We start from the raw sequence: 27,107 nt of genomic DNA, 5'->3' as shown, positions 1-27,107 counted from the left end.
TGAGATCATCTGGCCAAACATCCTTGAATCTTTTTAAAGTTATATTTATAACAAGGAAGTATGTGAGTAACTCACAGCTTGTCCTACTTTTTAAATATCTTTTACCTTTTAAGAAACTGATGAAAAACATCCTAATACTGTAGTGTATAAGATTATCGTCTTTTGTGATAAGAGCGGTTATGTCACAGAGAACCATATAGTGATACATGATCCACCACATTGTAGATGTGTGATAAATGACTTCAACTCGCATTTAACTCGAGGTGACACACATTCTTTATAAATATAGTTCAAGATTCAAGTACTCAATCATCTTTATAGGTTTTCTGGTGCTAAAGTCAAGTTGATGGAGCTACTGAATATGAACACTTAATATGTAAATCTTAACCTAAGGTAGATTTTATTTACCTTTTCCTACTATTGAAATAGCATTTAAATTTCTAGTAAAAGTCAGGTAAAGAAAATACAAATACTTACATGGCCCCTACAAATAATGAATTAGACGCTTCGTCTATATGTAAATATCGGTAATACAATTTCTCTGGTGTCATTGGATCAGTCTCAAACTCCTGAGATGTCTCCACTTTCAAATCTGAAATGACATAATGAAAAAAAGACTATTATTATACTTTTCAATTTCAAGCTGCATTTTCAATTTGTGTTACAGCAATAGAATTTGGTACCTGGTAGAGTTCTGTACATCATAATGACTTGTTTCTGTTAAATAGTGTAAGAATAGGTACAAAAACAGTGATAAACAGTAATGAATTTACAGGTGAGACCTGATTCCTGTACTCAAAAAACTTTTACAGGACTCACAAAATTTCTTGAAATACCTTAATTTAACAAAGTGGGATGTACTTATTGTTTTTAGCAATACATTTGAAGAGGACTCATGAAAATAAATTGTAGGTTGAATACTGGATAAGGGGAAGAAATAGGTCTTCAAGAACCTCTCATAAGACAATTTTTTATGAAGACTACAGCAGCGTTCTGGTTGGCCTGGTTAAAAAAACACATTATAGTGAGAGAAATGCTGCTAATACAGTGAGAGAAATGCTCTGAATGATAGAAATAGTCTCCTTGTTTTTCTTGCGTAAGAAAATGTGGAGCATTTCAGGAATCCCATTTCTCTGGGCTTTAAGTTATTCTTGTCACCCAAACTTATCATCTAACATCTTAAACATCTACAATTTTGCATCCCTAGCATCACATATCCCTCATACACCAAAGTAGTAAGGGTTAAGGATATATGCTACCTTCAAGTATCTGTAATAACAACTAATAGATGTAATACAATTTTAGTAAATAAATAAATCAAAAAATAAATACTACTATTATCTATCATCACATGTATGATGCATAAGCATACATACATCCTAAAGATTATTTTCAAACACAAACCTTTGAAATGATGTGTAAGGGAGAATATATTGTTAAGGGAGGTAACTCTTATACAAATTATGTTCGAGATCTTACACGAGTCAGCCTGAAAGCCAGTGAAGTTTATCATGGTTATACAGATATTGCTGCCTTATAACTTAAGGTCAGTCTCAGTAGGTTATCTTGGAAGACAACTGGATGCTAGTTGATTGCCTTTTAAATTCTATTAAAGTTATAGGTTGGTTGCTGTTATTAACAGCGAAGAAGTACCAATCTCTTTAGTATTCAAGGACATGCTGACTTTTTATAGTGCCCTATGGCATGGTTTATGCTCAATACAATCCCTAATGGCCTGATGCAGGTATGTGTACACATGAAGATACATGTCGGTTAATCATCCATTTCTGTATGAAGTGTGTTGCTAAGATGTGTTGCCTGAGGTGACACCTGATGTCATGGCAGCCTTATAACCACGGTGATGAGGTTTGCTGCTGCTATGACTAATCAGTACAATCAAGTAACAAGTCACACACTTTTCTTTCTCACAAAGTTTACACATAAAATTTCTTATCAAATCTAGGACACATTAATTTAAACCAGTATTCTCCAATTTTCCGATTTTAATAACAGGGGAGATAACCCAGCATTACAGTACAACTCTCAGACTTGAAGGCACCAATTCTTACAGCAAGTCAAGATATATTTCTTATACTCAAAGAAATCACTATTTTTTAATTTTTTTTTATATGAATAGCTGTTTATTCGACAACATTAAAAAGAAAATTGCCATCGATTGTGCAATCAATTTGGCCTTTTGCATATTTTATTGGTTTTCCATGACTATTAACTTTTTTATATGTTTTTAGGGCATATCGTCAAAATTGACCAAGAAATAAGTAAACTAGGTTATTCATACTGAAAAACATCTCATGTCATGTAGTGATGTAGCCATAGTGATACACCAAGTTACTTACAGTGCCTACTGGGAAATTTACCATTGCCCTCTAAGGAGTGGCCCTGTTGGAAAGCTGGCCTCTACAGAGTAATTCTATTGACCCTCTAGCTAGATCTGAGACCACTGTGAATGCAATATTGACCTTTAAACATTAGTTAGATAGATTGACCCTGGGATGAGGCCTTTAAGGGCCCTAATTGATAGGCCAATTGGGAATGTACCATTGCCCTCTAACAGTAGTTATGTGGTGTGCAGCCTAGGGTCTAATGGGAATGTTACATGGTGTAAGGCCTATACGACAAACTGAGAATGTACCATTGCCCTCTCTACAGTAGTTACATGGTGTGAGGCCTATAGGACAAACTCAGAACGTATAATTGCCCTCTCTACAGTAGCTACATGGTTCAAGTTCTTTATTTACCAAAAGCCCTAAGGCCTATAGGTATACAATATATATATCATTAAACAATTACATATCTGTACAGGAGAGTGTTTCATACATGTACATGACAATTGTACGATATAAAATTATCCACACTATTATCCTCAATTGGTGTGAGGCCTATAGGACAAAGTCAGAACATACAATTGCCGTCTCTACAGTAGTTACATGGTGTGAGGCCTATAGGACAAACTCAGAACGTATAACTGCCCTCTCTACAGTAGTTACATGGTGTGAGGCCTATAGGACAAACTCAGAATGTACAATTGCCGTATCTACAGTAGTTACATGGTGTGAGGCCTATAGGACAAACTCAGAACATACAATTGCCGTCTCTACAGTAGTTACATGGTGTGAGGCCTATAGGACAACCTCAGAATGTATAATTGCCGTCTCTACAGTAGTTACATGGTGTGAGGCCTATAGGACAACCTCAGAATGTATAATTGCCGTATCTACAGTAGTTACATGGTGTGAGGCCTATAGGACAAAGTCAGAACATACAATTGCCGTCTCTACAGTAGTTACATGGTGTGAGGCCTATAGGACAAACTCAGAACGTATAATTGCCCTCTCTACAGTAGTTACATGGTGTGAGGCCTATAGGACACACTCAGAACATACAATAGCCGTCTCTACAGTAGTTACATGGTGTGAGGCCTATAGGACAAACTCAGAATGTACAATTGCCCTCTCTACAGTAGTTACATGGTGTGAGGCCTATAGGACAAACTCAGAATGTACAATTGCCCTCTCTACAGTAGTTACATGGTGTGAGGCCTATAGGACAAACTCAGAACATACAATTGCCCTCTCTACAGTAGTTACATGGTGTGAGGCCTATAGGACAAACTCAGAACATACAATTGCCCTCACTACAGTAGCTACATGGTGTGAGGCCTATAGGACAAACTCAGAATGTACAATTGCCGTCTCTACAGTAGTTACATGGTGTGAGGCCTATAGGACAAACTCAGAACATACAATTGCCGTCTCTACAGTAGTTACATGGTGTGAGGCCTATAGGACAAACTCAGAACGTATAATTGCCGTCTCTACAGTAGCTACATGGTGTGAGGCCTATAGGACAAACTCAGAACGTACAATTGCCCTCTCTACAGTAGTTACATGGTGTGAGGCCTATAGAACAAACTCAGAATGTACAATTGCCCTCTCTACAGTAGTTACATGGTGTGAGGCCTACAGGACAAAGTCAGAACGTACAATTGCCCTCTCTACAGTAGTTACATGGTGTGAGGCCTATAGGACAAAGTCAGAACGTACAATTGCCCTCTACACAGCAGTTACATGGTGTGAGGCCTATAGGACAAAGTCAGAACGTACAATTGCCGTCTCTACAGTAGCTACATGGTGTGAGGCCTATAGGACAAACTCAGAATGTATAATTGTCCTCTCTACAGTAGTTACATGGTGCGACCCTGTGGGGTTATCACAGTTCACACTGTAATGTGGTCTGGTCTCAGTTAACAAATTACACAGTAACATATGTTTTGTGCATTGTATCCTGTGGATACATAAATGTTTTCCTTATCAAAATTAACTTTGGCGTTCTGGTAGTGAAGAAAATTAGCATTGAACATAGACTAATTGCAACAGACCATAAGTAAACTGACTTGTTTTGGTCTATTCAGAGGTGTTAGTTGGTCATAACTGGTAAAATCATCACAAACTTTACGACCAACTTGTACATAACATTACCACCTAAGTATACTACATAGTTCTGTAGGGTAAGGACACGCAGAATAGAATACAACATAAACATGTCTTTGATTTGGCCAAACAGCATTCGTGTGAAAAACACCTCCCCCCCCTTAACATTTCATTTGACTCTCAAAAGTAAACATCTCTTACATTACATGTAGGGTATATAAACATTCAATCTCCACCTTGTAGTCACAAATTTGTTTTTGTTAAATAAAGATCCCAGAGATTTCTCAGCAGATCGGTGGGTGGCGAATCATTCATAAGATAAACATGTCATCTACATGTATAAGGTGGAGAATGGACAAGTCGTTTCTACCTGTAGGGGAAGGTGCTAACCCATGTCAGTAACATCACAACAGGAAAAACTTCAAAGTAATACTGAATGATTTAGAATTTCCCCTTTTGATTTGCCTGTGGTTTGTAAGACATGTACAGCAAAAATAAGGTATGATCGCATGCACTAGCATGCACTTCCTTTGAAGATGACCCTAGTTTCTACGCGAAGCTGCCTCATTTCCTGTGCGACTTCCTAACTGCTTCTGGTAACTGTAGTGTATATTGTACACTTTTACTTGATACACACGTTTATATTAACTTAACATTTACTATCAGGATGTACATTATAGGGTGTGGCTTGTTCTACCCGAGGTTGTCAGAAAACATCTATTAAAATACAACTGGGATAGGTTTCCTGTAGAATTGTTCTAAATGAGTGCTATCGCTCTGTTCATTATCTTTAGGTGCTACAATTAAAGCGGGATTCAATTTATGGAGTCATTACCTTAAGAGTTTCTATTTATAGCCGTTTGATTGTCAATCAGTAAGCGAAATTGATTATATTTTGATCAATACTAACGTTGTCTTAGAAAAACATAGATAACTAAGATGAATTGAAGACCTTTTGCTGACATTTAAAGAGGTTTTATGGTTCCAGCAGCATCTGTTTACTTCAGATATATCTTTAGCTCTGGAGCGAAATGTCATGCTTGATTGAACATAACAATTAATAAACGGCCAACCATGCAGTTACCAATACATTATGAACCTGTCTTCTACGCCCCAGTGGGTTACCAATTACAATGGAACTTGTCTAATTTGACCCTCGAGTTCTTTGGAATCCTGTATAATCCAGCATAATCTTGCAACTCCATTTCTATTGAAACTTGTATAATCTGACCTTTGAGTTCTTTGGAATTCTGTAAATCCAACATAATCTTGCAATTCCATTTCTACTAATAATACTTGTGTATTTTGGCTCCTTGGCCAATCCAACTGTTGTGTAAGGTAGCAATTTAAAGAGTGTTTGATTAAAAAGTGTAATTATTTTTGCAGTATGCCGTCTCCAACTGAATTATTTTTCTTTGGTCAATGTGTCAGTGCCACACTGGGTATTGGATTACAACATTACTCTCACCAACATGCTAAGTCCTAAAAGTTGTCCGATATTAGAGATGAAACTTGGCTATTGGATTAGAATGGATAATGGGACTGTCATATAGTTTTTTTTCTTTCAAAATGAGTTCAGGACTTATCATTTTTGCAGGATGCCAACAAGGAAATGCCAGTGGTAAATAAAATAACCTTTACACATTGAAATGTACATCCCGCACATAATGAATTGTTAAAATAATAACTGAAAATAGCCCTTGTTGTTTTTGTCATAATAAAACATTATGCATAGGAAACATTTCAGACAAATTATTTCAATTTGAATAGATGACTTTTTGCCTTTAGAACTTCACAATTGGCAAACTAAAGGCCAGAGACACGATTACAAATAAATTGTTCTGAAACATGTGCATTTGCTGAAGAGGCAAAATTTCTCTAATATGACTTCATCTACATTTAATAGCTCAAGAGTACATATTTCATATTCATTACTCAAATATGTTTCAAGTAATTGTACAGTTACAATTTGATAAGGTAATTTAATGACTGGAGCAATCGGTCCAATTATTCCTATCATACCATAATGCTGGTGTCAAGCCAAATGTTTCATTTCTAGTTTTTTTTGCTGAAATTATTTTCAAGTATCAAATTTAACATACATAATTTGAAAAATGTTCCAGTATATTTGCTAATTTAAAACTGCTTACAAATACTTCAAACCATATAACTTGTAAAATGAAAGTTAAACCCTTACACTTTTTTCAATACAGATAAATATTAAAATAGCTAATTAGTTTTAAAGCTTTTTTATGTTATTATAGATTCATCATGAAGATATTACAGTAGTTTATAGTATGATATATAATGTCTTTGTTGACATTCAGACTGACATCCGTGATGATGTAACCAGGGTAATGCATCCATTATGATGTAACCAGGGCGATGTACTTTATATATATGTACATGAGTATCTGGCATTTTACCATCCATATGATATCTTGTCACACAATATAAAACAGCCAGATCAATATCAGACAGGACACAGCTAGTTGTTATGAAATTTAAGCCAATTTCAATCATAAGTTTGTTTAAAAATTCTGTATGATAGTATCTACTTGAGTCAAATTACATAATGTTTGGGAAGTAACAAATAGGTGTTGATACCGAAATTCTGCACAAAATACCACTGATGTATGTGCTTGAATTCATTTGGTGAAAAAACATTTCTCATGACTGGCATGTTTATAAAATAACAGATGTATATAGCAGAAAAAAAACTACAGCTGTATTGTCATCTATGCCTGAGTCCAAAGTCTAAAATCTGTTTAACTCTAGTGTTTATTCTAAAATAGCTAGCACTTTGGACCTCAAGAAAAAAATGTGATAACAAATGTTGAATGTTTGTGATTATTTTGAAAATTCCACTTAAATAATCAAGAAATCTTGAGTAATTGACAGATATACCGGTCCATTATGGGTACCCATTTACAGTCTAAACATCAAAGCTGCAGGTATAGGTATCCATGAGGGCACTGTGATATTGTGTGAAATACGGTACAAAGAATCCCAGGCGCTGCAACATACCGCTAACAGTCTCACAAGATTTTTACAGTAAAACCACAATAATGCATACCCTTAACATATAAAAACTTTGATTTCCAGTCATTCATATTCAAAGTAACACATTAGTGACAATTCAAGTTTAATTTGCCAAAACGTGGTATTTCAAATACATTTATCAAAAGTGTCAAAATTAATTGAATTTGTTTTTCTGATGATGAAAACAAATTAAAATCGCACACACCAGACCATTATTCATGACTTATGCAAAATGAGTTGATTGGTGATAAAAAGTCTGACATCTTATCAAGATTTGAATCAAGATCCGCGAAACTCTTGATGAGCACCACTCTTTTTGCCTGAATTCACAGTCCATCACCACCATTTGTAAATAGGAGCTTCAGTCAGCTTGCCTGCCATCAGTACTACAATCTAGTGCATTGTGATACTGCAATATAAAGATGGCTATAATAGAATAAATGTCCACATAAACCTGATCTTGATGTGGACTGAAGACAGGGACCTTTCTATAGAAGTAGGATAAGTGTTGTTTTTATAGCTGTATTTTTGTTCTGGTTTGGTGTTGATGGATGTTCAGTAAAATCATGACATTCTCTAACATCCACAGACTAGGGGATAACCATATCCTGTACACACTACAAAGCTCTCAAGTTTTGAGCCACTAAAATTGTGTAAGCATTGTCCAGGTCTAATCAGGCTTTGTGTCATAAAACATGGATGTATTGTACAGAGATTAGCATGTCCAGCCCATCCGTTCCTGCAATGATTTATTGATACATCATCAGCCTTGATCAACACACATAAATACTTTAAAATATTTATAAACTTTCTCATACAACTCATCCTTTATTGACAAATTCAAATATCATAATCATAATTCCTTTCTTTACAAGTCTGTTTGATATTAAGCTGCAATGTTGTATCATAGTTATATATGATCCTTTCAGAAATGTAAGGCTGACTAATAACTTATCAATACCTAATGTCATTTTTATTTGTATTATGATAATATTCCATGAATTTTTTCTGTGCATTTTGGTGCATTTTTCATTGCTTAAGCTAGCTGGAAATCATTCATAAGATTTTTCATCTTTAATTCCTATAGAAGACTGCTGGATTAGATTTAAAAATGAATTTAAAAACAAATGATATCAATCATGTTCAACAGTAATCTGACAGTCAATTTTGTGATTGATTTTTCTTTTAGAAAAATGTATTCTATAAATAGCTCAATGTACACTGCTTTATTGATAGAATCGTGTGATCTTTGGGTATTTCTGTGTAAAAAGCTCTTCAACTAATGAAAATGGGAGTGATTAGCAACCATTAAGGTTCAGAGGTTTGCATTTCCTTTCAGAAAAAAGGAGACAATCTCAAGTTGGTCGTGTAAATGGTAATGAAGAGAACAATACATTTACAGAATGACTCATGATCGCAGACATCAGTGGCTATGTCCCTGCAGAGAGACAGTTGGGACAACCATCACGGTGGTATTGTCCATGTCAAGGCTTTGGTGCCTGCAGGCCTCTCAACAAGGCTGAGAAACCCCTTTCAATCTCTGGGTTTAATTTCATTTTAGAGCCATAAATTTCCATAACAACATTAGAGAAGAAATCTATTATAATTTTCATCTTCTGCCATTGTAGAACTGTTTCACAACACCAGGCCCTCAACATAATATTGCCCGTGTTACATTATTTTAATGATCTGGAGAGTATTGTTCTAGACACTAAAGACATTGGTTAACACCAGTCCTATATTGATTTATACAAAGGACTTGACATAAACAAAATTTCCTGGTTGTTTATTGTCATTGTAACATGCGGAAGCATGCCATAAGTGATACTAATTGAGAACATGTCTCCACTTTTATGTCCTATAATCAGTACTTTTGTTGTCATGGTAACATCAGGAAAAAAGCGGCACTAATGGTACTGAATGAACAAAAGCCACAAATTGTTAACAAAACTCAATCCCAGTGTAAAAATCTTATTATTGACTTGATACAAAGAGGAATATCAATAGTGTTGTGTTCATCCATGGGAATAGTAGGAATTTAAAGAATGAAAAAAAAACAAACAATGAAGGCATTGGGTATTAGAAAACAACAGAAGGATATCAAATATGTCTTTTTATTTGATCTACTACAGACACAAGCTTTATGTGTATTGTGTACTTTTAGGTAAGTATCTAACTGGGCCATAAATTAACAATATCTCAAATATCACCAAGTACTCCAGTATTTAGTAACCTAATCTTCACCCTCTGCAATTTAAAACAATTTATATTTGACCGAGGCCAGATTACTTACAAGTTAACAAGAATACACATGAAGATCATTCATAAACATATTTTTCGAATCAAATACATCACCTGTTAGCTACTTAGCATATTTCAACTGTCAGTAATGTTCATGTATATCTGTAAATGCATGTACGATTTTACAGATAGGAGGACCGATGTCAATGTGAAGGGTCGGTGATCAAAACTCTACCGAGAGTATATCACCCTAAATCTAGATACCAGTATCTTTGAATTCCTAAGACATTTCCAGATCATGAACCCAATTGACTGTGAAAAGATGGGCTAATTAAAGAGCCACTGGTGTTGTTAGATAAGAAGGAGGGCAATCTATAAACCTCTAGGGCTGCTGGGCAGTGATCCTACAGTGTTCAGATGCCTGGTGGTACAGGTCTGCACACTCTTATTAGTTGAAGATGTCTTTTGTGGTTCCCAAACGCTTTCATCAGATGCAAGGAAAGTGAAGTTTAGCACCCTCTTGATTTATCTACCAGAAAAACCACTGTTTCCTTTCCTTGATGAGAAAGTTTCATTGTCCCATGTACAACATGATGTACCCATGGCTAATATACTGGTGCCACTTGTGTGAATGCCAAGCTATAGTTAATCATCAAAGTACAAAGGCTGAATACAATATTGTCAGCATTTACTTCCTCTTCTATTAGTGTATAAAACATTTATCCTTTGAACTTATTATATATATTCCATTTCACTTCAGCAAGAGAACTAGGGTATATTTATTATAGGATCAATCAAACAGAATTTGACGTCACAAGCCTACATTAGGTGAGTGGTACATCAAATCATTTAATTAATATAATATATCAAATTCCACATTATTACACTGACACATAGAAATTCTATTTTTTAATAACAACAAACTCATGAGAATATAAAGGAAAATTTTCAAATTGAAATCATTGAAAGTTTTATTTAATACTTGGCTACACGGTCATGACATTTGATTACACAGCTATTCCTGTAATTGTACTTATGCTAATAGAACACAAGGTTTTCGGGGTCTGTCCTGCCTGCAGGTCTCGATGCTTCTGTTTAAAAATTTCTGATCCTGTTGTGGTTTGGGAGGGGGTCATAATGTCTACACTGGGTACCAGTCTGGGATACTTACACTCACACCAAGTGCAAATATAATTGATTTACCACAGACAAAATACACCTAGACATGCTATCATCCCATTATTGAAAATATACCCCAAGAATCTTTTCCAACAGGCCATCATTAAAGGTGGACGTCAGTCTGCATTACATACACAAAGGCCATCCAGAATTGGCAGGCAAGTCAAGCCATCCTTCAGTGGGGTCAATTGTAAAAGATTTTACTCCACCAAAAATATGTCTTAGGTGTGGGGAGTCATTTTATATCTATGTAGTGTTCACGTTTAATAGTTGATGATAACCTTGATAACCATACCGAATATAATTACACCACTGATTTAAGAAGACCAAGGCAACGAGAACCAAACCACTCTGATCAAAAGTTAGAGATGTACTTGGTGCTATCATCAATTCCTCGGGAATGTGCTTCATTTAGGTCATTAGCATGTGGATTATTACAGAACAGTTATCCTTTGTAAAACTTAAGATGTTAGACCAGAATATCCTGCCTCTGGACATCAAACATTCCTTTACTATTGGTTTGTGATGAAGATTTATGATTGTCAGATCCAGAGTTACAAGGATTCAGGCCCAGGATAATTCTATTACTTCCAAGGCAGACATGATTCACTAATTGGCTGACGTTATAACCCCCCCCCCCCCCCCCCCCCTTGAAGTCAGACATGTTTGATGATTGTTGCTATGCTTTGACTTAGATTTGTATGGCGGTGTCGCTGATGAAGCTGAAGATGCTTACCCTTCTGAAACACCTGGTCTTATTCTCTGTGTACTTGTTCATGGCTCTATATACAAATCTATATTTTGTATGTATTTTACCCTTGTCCTACCAATCTTGAGTTAGAAAGATGGTTTGGTCATTAGTGTTGGTATTCTCTCGGTTTTTTCAAACATCTATTGTGTGATTGCACTTCAATAAATGCATGGATTTGAAGCATAGACAAAATATACAGTGATTTTATAAAGCAACCATACACCAAATTTGCTGATATATATTCAGTTAGATGTCACTGTCAAATTAGAGTCTAACAGCAAAGTCTAGTGAACCTTCTAGTTTTTTGCCCTGCAATTACCAACCAGAAAAACAAATTTCCATATTGGGAGTTTCATGTCAGCCTTTGATGTATGGAACGTATTACATTAGAGTGCGGCCATATCTGTAGCGTAAAGGCATTATTTTCATTGTAGGATTGAAATACAGGCCAACCGAAAAAGTTGGACCACCTCTTTTGCTGAGAGGACTTATTTAAACATGATTGTAATTTATTATAAGCCAAGAGTTAATTTAAGTTAATATAACTTGGGACGGATACATCAGATATTCTATTAACTCTCTGACTTACAAATACACTCTCACACAGCTTTTATTTTGTATATCTCGGTCTGATATTAACATTTAACATTTGTACTCAATCTGCCATTAAAGGTCACCCCAGGTCATGCTATGATGTATCATTTGACAATTACATTACAAAATTTTGGTTGGATGCCCTATTTCTCTGTTATCCATTGACTTTAGGAGGTACGTTTGCCTATTATAATTTCTATGTGATAAAGCTTCCTGAGCAGTTCTTCCTTGACGAACACAAAGGTATACTCTTCATGAGAATCTTACTTCTATATATTTTTATCTCCTTGTTCTTGCTGACTACATATAATTGTAGCCAGGATTAATTCATCTATGTACCACACAAATTGCAGGATGTACACATTATTGTCCTCTAAATTCCTCAGACATGTTTCAAATAAACCTACTTAGAGTGATGTTTTAATACTTCATATCGAATAAACGTTGATGCCTTTTTAGATATTAATATATATATAGTTACAATTAAGCATTAAAGTTTCGGCAAATTATTTTGTCTGTCTTTTAGAAATAAAAAGAATAATTAGATTTGTAAATAATGTCTTTAAAGTCATCATAAAATATATCCTTGCTGTAGGACTAGGCACAGAAATGCTTGGCTTAATATCAAGTAATGGCTAAATAATGTAGAAAATTTCCGGCAATCTGCTGAGACCGTAGAGAATGGGCAGCACAGTTAGATCTTGCTCCATGGTGTAGATATAGGGTGCATGATACGAGGATTCTTATCCTGCTGATATGTAGGCAATGCCAATAGGGATTCCTGAATAAACACCAAACAGCATCGTTACCTGAAGGTGTGAGACAACAGGCTGTTCTTGTGTCTCCAGACTCGTTAGCTACCTGTACACACTGATTAACAATAACACCCAAATCTACATGCTAAAGGTCAGACCTGTTATATTACATCTACAGTATCAGGCTTTCTTATCCCACAAAATAATGTTATATGTCCAGAATGATAAACAAGCTTTTATCAGGGCTGTAAAGTCTAGGCTAATTCTGGCCGAATTCCATCACAACCACCAAGACCATGAACATCCTCCCCCGAAGTCACTCAGGTCAATATACCCTTCTGATATACTAGAAATAACATTTCAAAGAAACATTTCTTGTTTCAAAGTTTTTGGAAACCATGAGTAATTTGAAAATGTTGAAAATCTACTTGCCTTTCCAATAAAAATTCAGGATAACTATGTCATAAAATAAGTTGAGAAGATCATTGTTTTACTAAGGACTTTTTCTGTTAGTCTGTTACAGTTATTTTTCCTCCTCAAATCCAATTTCATAATTTGCAACATCCTACAACACCAATGAAGAGTATAGCCTTAAAATGTTTGTAAACCTTTGGTAAATTTTCCAGCTACTCCTAAAATGCCATTTATTTCTACATCTAGCAGTAGTTCCAACAATTTTCTTATCGTACAGACCTCTGATAACGAACTTCTGTGAAAACTCTGGTAAGACATATTCCATTTCTCAGCCTTGTTGAAAACATGTTCCAACACTGCAGCTAGAATCTGATGTGCTAAATGCATCATATGCCAGAATCCTTTTCGGTGACGTGTCATCAATTCTCTATCTGAAATTCCTTGTATTTCAATTGTTTATGTTAGATTTTTTTTTCTGTGATCAGCTATGAAGAGTTACTCAGTTTGTGATTTTATCCGATTGCAGACACCTACACATAACCTACCAAGAAAATACTCTTTTGAAATACATCTACTGGTAAGTGCTAAAATGAGAATGCTGGAAATTTTCTATGTGATTTCAAACATCACAAAATGATTTTATATTAAAATTTTATTCAAGATGAATGTTCCAGCACCAAAGCTAATATAAGACAGGCTATGATATAATAGATAGGATGACAATGGCGCTCCTCATATATTTTGTATGTACTTTATAACCCGTGGCCCAATTTCATCCTTGTTCCTTAACTAGGGAAACTTACAGAAATTCCTTGACCTAATTATGGAAATTCCTTAACTTACAGCTTTTTCATAGGAAAGCATTACAGAATTTAAGGAAAGTTCCTTAAGAATGATATTTTTCTATTCAAAACTTAAGTCAACAAATCTCCTGATGTCAAAGAGCACTGATAAAACTATAGGGGCCTACAAGGACAGAACTCAAAACATTGTCTTCTCTACCAGCTACTTCTATAACTATACATGCCATGTATCTAATCCACCAACCCTTGATGAATAAGATCAATTCCTTTTTATAAACTACCATATCAACATGTATACCATTGGCAACAGAATCATCACCACCGTAACCTTAGCAACACAATCATTCTCAACTCCAAAAGCAAGCAACAAGAAACACATGGCATTGATGCATTCTGCACCTCTAATACAAATGAGTGATTATCTTACAAGGTTTGTATTCTGATAATGGCTTTAAAATCTCTGCCCTTTCCATTGTAAAAGTTTCTACTATCACAATGAGAAAGGAAATAGCAAATGGAGGGCAGATGTAGTATACTTCAGCATAAAGTTTAAAGGTAGGTTGTGAAATTAAGCACAGCTAGTAGCTAGACCTTGTTATCGACTTTAACAATATGGTATTGTTGTGCATGTCTCCAGTACTGGATTGGAGGAAGTGCAGACAAAAACCGTCGCACAGATAGAATACCACAATCTCAGACAGACATCAAACATTTCATGCCGCAGTACATTTTCAGAAACAACAATTTATCGAAGGAGAAATTATATTCACATGTCAGTAGATTCTTTATCATACCTATCTAATTTGTGAGCTTATTTAGTTTCTTTTCAGCTCATCATTTTCAGCATTTGAGCATAAACTGCATCTGAAGAACAGGCTTGGACAGTATCACTTGATAACAAGTTCTTTGAACCACAGACAAATTACCTGTGTGATGTTATCCACGAACAAAAGGTATCACAGTATATATTAACAGCTAGATTACTACGTTTGTTCTCAGATTATTTTCTACTACTGTAGTGGAAATGATTTTGATTCTGGATAGCAGACAGACTTTTTACGTCAGTGGAAATACACCACGTTACATGTTACTATGGTCTCCCACCCACCAAGGCAATTCTCCCATCCCTAAATTTTCATGATAGACTCTCCTTGTCTTACATTTTGGGGCAAACTATTGTGAAAATAGGGAGAGAAAGACAGAAATAATTTGGTGTAATTTCACAAAAATTGAATTTAATACAACAGGAATGCAGCCAGCATTTTATGAAATTATTAGATTATGATCAAGCAGACTTCAAACCCAGCTCTTATTGTTCAAAACTCCTATCTTATTTCTCCATACATTTCCAACTTGTCATCTCATAAATACATTATGAAATTGCAAAATAATCAAATAACCAATTTAAATAAGAAAATCTCAATTAATTCTAGCAAATCTCATTTTCTTTGTATGGTCCTTTAAACTTAAAAGTATGTCGACTTTGTGTTTACCAAGATTTGGGAAAAAAATCCTCTGAGATTCTTAAAGATCTGTATGATATTTATATACACTAGTTAGCTATAGGACATAAAGAATATATTTAAATGACTATAAGGATAAGGTTACTATGAGGATATGAAACAGAAAACTACATACACTGATCAGGATATAGATTTACCTGTTAATTCTGTAAACCCAGGACAAAGACTTTATGAACTATATACATTCACACCTATATCCATGATATATAAAATGCTTCTGGACCGGTTGCTTTATCAAGATCTACATAAACTTGGGGAGTCCATGAGCTGTTTTTTCCTCATAAATTCCTGTTCTGTTTTTATTGTGATGTTCAAGTACATCTGAATATAATTGTTTCTCTTTGAGAGTTAATCTAGGATACCTTTTTATTATCACTTTATTTGTCAAGAAAACAATAAATGTTCTAGATGTGCTTCGATGTTAAGAAACAGCTGAGCAGTCTTCTATTTTAGGTTGGGCCTTATCAATGCCTCTGGATTTCCTTTATTGAAAACTTTTTTTGAAGATTCCAATAACAGACCAACAAAACAATCATGGAGGTATTGGACAATTAACATAAGACATTTATATCACCATTCTTGACTTTCTCTTTCTGTGATGTCAACAGGTAATTTGTATAATGATGAGTTAAAGCTGCAAATATCCTGGACCAAAGAAACACCTGTTACAATCAGTGCAGAAATCCAGACTTTCATTGCTACTATGTTTATCTATTGTAACAAATCTGCATAAAAATGTACCTGAACAATATTTTTATATACTGTAAAGTGACATATTTTTGCACTTTCAACTTTTAGCAAGATTGTTTTGTTTTATTTGTTTTATTTTGTTTAACGTCCTATTAACATCTAAGGTCTTTTAAGGACGGCCTCCCGTGTGTGCGACATGCATGCGTGTGGTGAGTGCGTATGTGTGTTTTGGGAGGCTGCGGTATGTTCGTGTTATGTCTCCTTGTGATAGGCCGGAACTTTTGCCGATTTATAGTGCTACCTCACTAAAGCATATTGCCGAAGACACCCAGCAGCACACCCCACCCGGTCACATTATACTGACAACGGGCGAACCAGTCGTCCCACTCCTAATATGCTGAGCGCTAAGCAGGAGCAGCAACTACCATTTTTAAAGACTCTGGTATGTCTCGGCTAGGGGACAGAACCCAAAACCTTCCTCACACTGGCGAATGCTCAACTAAAGGCCAAAAGTGAGGCATTGTCAAGGGAGACATTAGGAAGAAGAAAGTTGTTAAGAAAGAAGAGAAAAGATAAGATCCCAAATTTAGTCGCCTCTTACGATCATGCAATGGGGGCAGCAGGTATAATTCTTACGCCCTACCTGCAGGGCAGTTTAGCAAGATAGTACTTTTAACAGAATGATTCTTCTATAAATAGGTACATCTAAAATATGTAATATAAAATTATATATCAAGCCTTTCAATTAGAATTAATAAGATTATAATATGTATCCTCAAATAAGCTCCCTCCCCTAGAGTAAAAGATTAGTATTAAAGTCAGGTAGGGATTATTTCATTGTGAACTAAATTTAGCTTATAATTTTAAATTGGTGATTCTTCAAAAATGGAGAAGAGGGCAGGTCTAATTTGCGTATAAATATGATACCACTAAAATATGTACAACAGAATAACTGGTCCAGCTAGAATGCTGTACACAGCTAAACCTGTAGCTATGTATACTAACAGCTGTATCTTATTCCTGAAATTGATCAATTACTAAATTAGACAATATCTGATGACCCAGTACTCTTGGCTACACCCAATTAATTAGAGGCGGTCCCTTGATAGGGGAGGGGGGTAACCTTTCCACCTTGCTCATCAATATCAGTATACCTAGTTACAGTCTGTACAGTGGGAATTAGTGACTGTGTCAAGGTCCAGAACATGTAAAAACGTAGCAAAAGTAGTATGCCTTAAAATTACTACAGATAATTTTCCTATAGATTCTGACAAATCTAACTTTAACATGGAATGATTATACATGCACATTGCTATTCATTTGCATTGCATCAAGTTTGTTTCATTTTTCGTGAAGTTTATATATGGAGGTGACCAGCTAGATGGTGCAGAGGAAAGTGAACTTGCCTTTCACCTGGTTTCCTCCTACACTAAAGCCATGGACTTGCACTTTTCTATCCAGGTGAACAACAGTAATTGATGTAAGTTAATATAACTTGCCTTAAAATAAATTAAGTTGATGTTTACATATTTCAACAGCAAATGACAATGGACACTACCCAAAGAGTACACAAGGTAGTGCTGTTGAGCGAACCTCTTGTGTCACCGTCACAACTTGTTATATATTCGTCGTTGTTGTAAAATACCAATAAAATCAGAAATGATTGTCCCTTCTTTTGTATTTTTCATGTCTTTGAACACCCTAACTTTGATCCGTGATGCATATTTTACAATTTTACGGCCCACCATGGAAGCCTTATGTAAAGTGACACCAAGATCTATAAGTGTACTTTACTTGCACAACTTTATGTCCAGATAATGACACACAAATATACAATTATAATGTCTTCAACAAGTCTCAATATGTGTCCCCGAGATACCAGGACCCCTCCCATCAGATCAAAGGTTACTGTAGAGGTAGCTTTGCCCAACACCATCACATATATCCATCCACTGCAGACATCAGCGGATTACAAAGTACTTTTTCTTCCTCAACATGTATTACATCATTATGATTCATGAAAACTGGGTGGCATATAGTTTTAAAGAAATGACGTTAATTACTGATAAAGAAACTTGATATAGCAGTTATTTTTTGCTTATATTTTCCTCATTTAAGTTCAAAGAGTCCAATCTTACCGCAAGTTTTACCAAAGTTAGATAAGTCTAGAACTTAAAGTATATAGATGCAGTTTTTATTGAAACTAAAGAGGTACACACTTCTAATGAAGTAGAAAAGATCTCTATGAAGCACACCTGAATATTGAAATTTAAAGAACACAAATCTTATCAAATTAGACACTTGCAAGTCTTACTGAAATAGCGGCACATCTTAATATTGAAATTAAAAGAACACAATTCTTTTCAAATTAAGACACTTTCAACTTATCCCATAGTTTGATGGGTTCACATCTTAGTTCATTATGACATGTGTAGGTCTGGATGAAGCCCGACATTTTGAATTTTGTTATAAAATCTTAATCACAACAGGAAATACATAAAACCATGTGCACCAGAATGGAATAAGGTATGTTCACAGAAAACAATAAATGGCAGATGTTTCGACACGCTATCAAATTCATGACCAGATTTTGATAGCACCCCTTATCTTAATTTACTGGGAAACAGAAACAGCTTCGGTTCCATCAATCTTTTTTACACTAGTGATACAGAGCACTGGGCAGACTGTTCAATACAATGTCCTTGATCTATTGTTATCGGGATGTTACGTAATAGTCCCCTCACGTCATTATCTTTCCTATGATACAGGGTCTTTATCAAATGAAGCCTTTGTTGTAATGATGACCTTGCAGGGCAGCCCATTCTTCATCATCCGACATGTGCACACGATCTGCAGTTGTGCAATGACAATAAAATTAACTTTAAATGTAGCGGGAGGGTGGGGTACACTTCACATGAAGGGACTTTTCAAAGACCAAAAACTGTTTCATATGAAAAGATTTAAGACGATGTGAAATTTTATTTTATCATAGCCATGAGGCCTTTTACCCTTGTTGATGTTTGTGAAGGTGGTTCATCTATCCGTGTGACAAACTGCACACATCACATGAAACTGAGTGCAGTGAACCAAGGCTTATCCCTTATCATTGTGGCTACAAGGAACGACACCCCTCCCAGCGCCTTTTTTGCAGGGTTCAGTCTGGGAGGACATCAGATATTCCCTGACATATGTTATAATTACATATATCTTACACAGAGGGCCAATGTTACTCTCACCTTCTGACATGCTACTTTCACACCAGTGCACAAGTCTTTTGGGAAACAATCTGTGATCTTGGGAACAGTGTTATCAAGTTTGTATCAGCAGAGAAACGTTACCACGGTGATGGATAACAGAATAAAGCAGATAAACTAACAATAAGACAGACTACATTCAGAACAGATTCTTCATAAATGTGCGAGGACAGGAACTTACACATAAGTGGTATTTTTCCAATCCATTATAACATACAAGAGAGAAAATATGAAAATTTAAGAGAAATATGCTATAACATACAATATGAGAATTTAAGAGATATGCTTATCACATGTGAATGTTTCTGATGTGAATGGGGGTATATAAGTCTGGACCCAATACATTAAGTTCAGGAGACATAAAAATCTCATACTAGACTGTCACAAACCTACAATTTTCTGTTTGATAATCTGTAGACAACAATCTTAAGCAAAGACATATAAATCAATCGTAATCCATCAACCAACAAAAATCTGGCATACCAGCTCAATGCAGCATCAGATTTCATACAGTAAAATACTGCAAACTACATCAGTAGCCATATTATATATCACTTACTGGGTAAACAAAAGAACATGAATTCCTCAACATCATAGTTATTCTGATATCATCTAAAATAATATCTGTACAAAAACTTACGAAATTTATACTACCACAAGAATGTAGATGCCAACAAAATGAGTCTTACCACATTACACCTAAAATGGGGTTACAATTTTCCGATATGACCTGAAAATTATGTGGAGAGAAATCTTATGAAACAAGTACCACAGGAATGTACAGTTATTATTTGTAGTTATCAACATTAGAGGCCTATAGGCTTAACGGCCATGTGACATTAACAGACTCCAGTACTATTGAAGTATACAGACACATTATACTCAGTTGCAGTATAGTGGTACCGACAACAATTAGGATTATGGAATACTGTATGTAGGCCATGGTGGCCATCTTGAATTACTGCATTAGCAACATATGAAAAAATATCAACACTTGGTCAGAATGATATAAGAATCATTTCAGGCAAATTTAAGTTGAAACCAACTTAAGGAACAAGAGATGTTTTTTTATCAAAATGGTGGTGGTCATTGCATGCAGCCATCTTGGATTTCAGACAGAACTGAACAATAACATCTGGGCAAGGATCATTTCAGGAAAGTAAGGAGCTGAATTCCACAGGTAGAATTTAAGAGGAAGTTTAACACATATTATTTATGGTGGCCATCTTGGATTTCGGACAGGCACAAAAATAACAACACTTGGATAGGACCATCTCTTTAGGCAAGATTGAGTTGAATTCCACTGGTGAAACTTGAGAAGAACTTTGAAATGTGAAAAGTTTATGCACCTTTTGGGTCAGATGACATCAAATGATGATGAAATTTATCGCATTACATCTTAAAATGGAGTTGGGTCATCCTATTGTAACACAATAGTATGTGTAATAGAATAGAGACTACTATGACATTCTTGGATGTTATCATCAAACTGCAAAATTAAAGTGTAAAGTAGCTATAACCAGACATCAGGTAAAACTTAAGAGAACTGTACACCCGTGTACCAATGTTGAAACTGGAGACATCAACACTTTCCATTTTGAGGCTTTAGAGACACTAAACTGTTATGAGGAATATAAAGATTTGCTTGTTTGTTTGTTTTTGTTTATAATTAATGTCCTATTAACAACCAGGGTCATTTAAGGACATACCAGGTTTTGGATGTGGAGGAAAGCCGGAGTACCCGGAGAAAAACCACTGGCCTACGGTCAGTACCTGGCAACTGCCCCACGTAGGTTTCGAACTAACAACCCAGAGGTGGAGGGCTAGTGATAAAGTGTTGGTACACCTTGACCACTCAGCCACCACAGCCCCCGGAATATAAAGACTTGATCAAGCATAAGTACAACTATGATGTTGTACGTATACCTGCATACACACCGAAAGTCATCTGAAATTTAGTGCCTTTTCTATAAAACATAGGTAACATGTATTGACACTAGTACATCAATGGTGTATATGTGTATATATACACACTAATATAGTACGTCATTGACATTGAAAGTATATATATATACATCCTGGTCTTCTATCCTGTTTGGTGACCGTCATTGAAAGATCTGACACCGGTCTCCGGCTCATGTCTGGCGACTGTTACCTTGAAGGTTGTGCCATCATCTCTTAAACTCAGAGTCCCTGTCTGGAGGTGTATAACCCAAAACTAACAGTCTATATGTATATCTTAGACTATAGCTAGTTTCCCATGAATAGACACTTCAATGACTTGACCTCTCCAATTACATAATGCCCTCTCACACCCTCAGACAATAGTGAAACAGTACCAGTGCAACATCTTGACACTTCCATGTCAGTTGAAAATTCCTACTTGACTTGATTAAATGTCAACAGCTCTGCCCCTTTTCACTCATTCTTTTACAAAACTACAATTGATGTACTTACTGAAGAAATGTTTATGTGGATAAATATATATAAGGTCTGACAGCAACAAGTAATCTCAGTTCTCAAGAAGACTGTCTGCAAATTTGAAACTTGATCAAGATACATGCACTGGACAGCAACAATTAAAAGGTTTACAACATGATGGTAAAACTCAACAAAGGGCTTTAACTCTGTCTATCAATATTGTGGGACACATATTTAACTTCGTCATTACAAGATAAGTATTTATGCATTCACAAACTTGGGATATTTTGTGACAAAGAATATGAGATATGCCAGGGTCAAATTCCAGCATAGTGATCAAAGGGCCATAACTCTGTTTATATAGTATGACTTGTAATACACACCACTGTGCAATCATAAGAGGAAATCATAAACAAAATTTAGTAGTTGTAAGTGAAGTGAACGACTGATGAATGGAAAAGAACCCCAGAACTACAGTATGATGACCTTATCAATATTTCATTGAGAGACAAAATACCACAATTACCGAATAAATAAAACACTCTGCATTCATCTTATAAAGTTATACAGTCCTGTAATCTCAGGGATGATTTTTTATCACTATATAGTGGATTTCTGCTATTGAAAGGTCATACTTACGATTAAAAAAAAAAACCTAATATTTTTCCAATATTGATGTCTATTTCGTTCTGTTTTTTTCCCCCCACAAGCTATTTAATAAAAATAAGAGTAACCCCCTTCAGTCATATTGGCAATAATAGACAACGAATTCAAATGTAATGGTGATTCCGACACTTGCCATGTGTTTTTGTGAAAAAATGGTAGATAATGTGAAACCTTCTATGAAACGCTCACAGCGAAATATATTTGAAAGGGTCGAGAATAAGAACTCTCTGTATTTCTCCTGTTAGACCAGGTCAGTTATCAACGATCTACACATAAAAGTATACAAAATAAGGTGAGAATGGGATTTACATTAGTGAAAAGCTGTGGACCCCAACAATTTTTGCTATTTTCTATTAGACTCCAAATCATGCCTATGTATTCTAAGCACATGGGCAGGGCTTCATGGAGAAAGTTTGTCAAATCCTTAGACAACTATCAACATTCTGAATCAAGCACTCTTGACATTACAATGAACGAAAAAGTGAGTTTGGGTGTAGCTGAGGAGGGGGCGATTTGTATGATCCCCATCAGAAGTCAAGATAACAGGAGTGTTGAAAGGCCTATCCCCTTGACTGGCTAATGTTAGTCCTCACTCAGCCTATCCAACATCAGCATCTGTAACATACCACTGATAGAGCTACTTATAGGCTTGTGGTGACATGTCTTGACTGTAACATCTGGTTCATAAATTGCATTTAACATTTATTTCAAGGAATGTGCGTAATTCTCGGAAATTCATGTTAGAAATAATACCCAAGCTTAAGCTTATAGTTACATATGTTCCCATTCATTTCAAGAAATGTGCATAATTCTCGGAAATTCATGTTGGAAATAACACCTAATCTTGTAGTTACAAATGTTCCTAAATAATCAAAATGTTCTTGGAATACATGTACTAAGAGTAAAGAAATAAATCTTTAAACAGGTATTGAGTTTTTTTGCTCTTCTATGAAATCTTTCACTATCATCCCTGCACTGTAATGAAAGGACTCTGCATACTTACTTGTTAGACACATTACCCAAAAACAATGCCTACCTGTGAACAATAAATGTAGCAAATAGCATGTCAAACCGGGGAAACTGCTTAATGAATGCAGAAAATGCAAGGTACAAGTCATGGCATTGTGAGAGTATGCCTGGAAATGTACCAAATACCACCATCTCAAGGAGTGAGCATTAAAGAACAGGTTTAAGGCTTTAGTACGTCCATGCTACGAGGAATATATCTAAGAACCCCTGACTGCGACTCTATCATTTGAACAGTTACTGGCCTATCACCAATTGAGTATGATTACCTGTAGGCCAATGATAATGGAAGAAGAGTAAAATAAAAACTACCCATGATGATCCCTTGCAATATAACTGTCTCTTCAAGACAGTTATAGACTTCAACTGAGGTCATTACAAGGTTGAAGAACCATCAGCGGGCAAAGCCTCAATAATGATGTAAAATATTTGTCAGAATGTCACTTAAACTTTATTTTCTTAGGAATATGTCCATTTACTTCGTGTTTGCCAACTGAGATCATGAACATGGGCTCATTACTCTAGATGCATCACCCAAAGTATTTAGCATTAAAAGCATATATATATGCAGTCCACTTATTACCTAAAGAATGAAAGCCACCCAATCATACAGTCATGATTCATATGGACCAATTGAGGCAGCTAGGAGAGATGCTGGACAGACTGCAGACAGATGAAGTATGTACATCAGCCTGTCGGCAGTAAAAGGTGAGAAGTTTTTATGACAGGTTTAAGTGGCCAGATATGTAAAGATAAACAAAGCTGAAAGGCCAGCATGGAACATCTGTCACCTGCCCCTACACTAATAATCAGTAAAATATATCACAATTATACCACCAAGGAAACCAAGTTTGAACTTAATCTGGACCAATGACAACTGACCCAAGGTCGAAGTAAACCAAGAGGCTTCAAATTATGGACATGTAAATAAAACAGATACTGTCCATCAGCCCCAGGAGTTCTAAGATGACAGAACATCAACAAAACTTGATACTGGCTATGAAAGGAGGCTCCTCCCTGGCAAACACTCAAAAAATTGTCTGATCAACTTAGGTCCCTGTGGCTACAGTGATTACACATGTCACTTTAATAGTGTGTAAGTTATAACATCTCCTGAATAAAGAAATACATCCTTATTAAACCAGGTAATCATACTTTGTGTCAATCTTCACAAATTAAAGATGTAGTGATTGACTGAAGGTAAGAACCTGAATCAATACTTCAAGAAAGGATAACCAACCAGAGATTTTATCATAGCTAGCAATTTGATGATAATACACACTAAAAATCTATAGATACAGATTCAAAGCAAAAGCTGAAATACCCTTTAGCAACACAATGAAAGGCAAAGACCGAAATAGCTGTGCTCTAATTGAAACATTCTTTACTCACAAAAATGTTGATTTTATGACAATTAATCAATGAATATTTGTTCTTTTACCTTTAAATTTCTATGGATCCTCACCTCTGACATTCAGATGTTTGATAAAAGAAAGGTCGTCTGAAGGTCAATGTTTTAAGTGACATGTATAAAATAAATATTGGGGTAAGCAAAGGAAATGGGAGTGTGTTACTGACCCCTGTAGTCACCTTGCACACAGGGATGATCGATAGACTAGTTGGGACAATACATGCTGGTAAATCTTTTAAAACATCCAAATTGGTTTTCTTTCTTTTTGTTAATTTTCCCCCTTAAATCTGGTGAACTTCCTGTCAAACGTATATTATGGACAATACTTTGCACACAAGCTAAACTGTAAATCTACTTCTTTCTACCTCTGTTTCTTTCAATATATAAAAAAATCAACTTACTAAATGAACTAAACAATGGGTTTCTTATAACAAAATACATCCTTCATGCCATCCTGATAAAGTCAACAGAAATATGAGATAAAAAAATATTTTTCCCTCTCGGAATTTTTTGTGTCGTTAAACTCTTATTAGCATCCCGTATCCTTTATTTTGAAACATCCCGTTATGGCTTTCCTCAAATACAATGGCACAATTATCAACAGATTATGCTTCATCAATGGGCAACAGGGGATGATGAATAGAAGTAACGAGCTATAAAAACACGACTCCATTTGAATCTAAATTTTTGGTGCTATACAGGAGGAGAGGAAGAGAATAATTTTCAATATTTCTGGTATTGATTAAAAATACCAGAAAAATTTGTGGAGGGTGCGACTGTGTAAGTTATGTTGTAACAGAACACACTGTAACAAGAACATTAACATTGATCTGTTTACTTAATGTACATATCTATCATATACCAACACACATGCTAGATAAAAACACATTGATCAAAGGCATTACACCACCATAATATCAGTTATCATTACCGTATTTATCCTTTCCAGCATTCAATATACATGCAATATACAATATACTTGCGAACCCTCCAGACTCTCAAATTTTTACATAATCAAGAGTTATCAGAAGACAACATTAACATAGCTCATTCAGTTGGTTGAAATTTAGAAAGAAACGTTCAAAAGTGGGTCACAGTCAATAGTCAGCAGGTCCTACAAATGCAGTACCAATGGAAAGGTCTATCACAAGTGAAGGAACACATGTCAAATATGAAAGTCAAAGGTCATAGGTCATATGAATACTGAATAAAACTGGTGTCTCAGTACATACTTCAAGTATATAAACAGTAATTATAAGTCTACCACAAAATAAGATGTATTATAAATCCATATTCCTAGCATCCAATTCCTCTACAAGTTAATTATAAGAGTGCTGTGTTTCAAAGTATTCAAATATCAGTTACAATTGATTGGTTGGTCATTGAAGGTGCTTAACCAATCATTTTCATTATGTCAAATGCTTTAATTTGTAGCATAGTATTCTTTCCTATTCGTTAAGATTTTATTAATTAATTACAAGAACAGGAAGAAACAACTATATCAAAGTACCTAAATACCTTATTAGTATAATTGTGGTATACCTTATTTAAACTTGTGTGGTAACATGTTGCGTCATTTAGTAGGTACATACATTACTTTGACAGTCCTTCTCTGTGTAAGTAATAACATGTGTGTTGAGACTACATGTGTTGGACATGTATATTGTACAAGCACTCATTGAGTCCTCTAGATATTATGACCAGCATCATTATTCTATTAGCTAAGACACTAACACTAATCAACATTTCTCCCTCTACAAATTCCTCTACATTAGATCATTATCCCTTTTTTGCAAACAAATAGAAACACATTTGTACATAAAAAATTCTGATATTTTTTTCCAAGTTAAGATTTAATGTACCTCTCAAGTAATTTGTCAAAAACT

General features: G+C 35.3%; 1 protein-coding gene across 6 annotated transcripts in view; it reads right to left on the bottom strand.

Annotated features, from left to right (window-relative positions):
- The window catches only part of LOC117335052 (semaphorin-2A-like), a 123,461-nt gene that overhangs the window by 20,956 nt on the left and 75,398 nt on the right, over positions 1 to 27,107 (bottom strand). For all 6 annotated transcript variants that reach the window (XM_033894973.1, XM_033894972.1, XM_033894968.1 and 3 more), the window contains one exon: positions 478 to 592. In XM_033894973.1, coding sequence (XP_033750864.1) covers positions 478 to 592 — 115 coding nt within the window. The remainder of the gene's footprint in view (positions 1 to 477; positions 593 to 27,107) is intronic.

The sequence above is a fragment of the Pecten maximus genome, chromosome 9 (genome assembly GCF_902652985.1).
Source record: "Pecten maximus chromosome 9, xPecMax1.1, whole genome shotgun sequence".
Taxonomy (NCBI): Eukaryota; Metazoa; Mollusca; class Bivalvia; order Pectinida; family Pectinidae; genus Pecten; species Pecten maximus.
The sequence above is the reverse complement of the archived record's forward strand: the minus strand, read 5'-3'. Positions and strand labels throughout refer to the sequence as shown.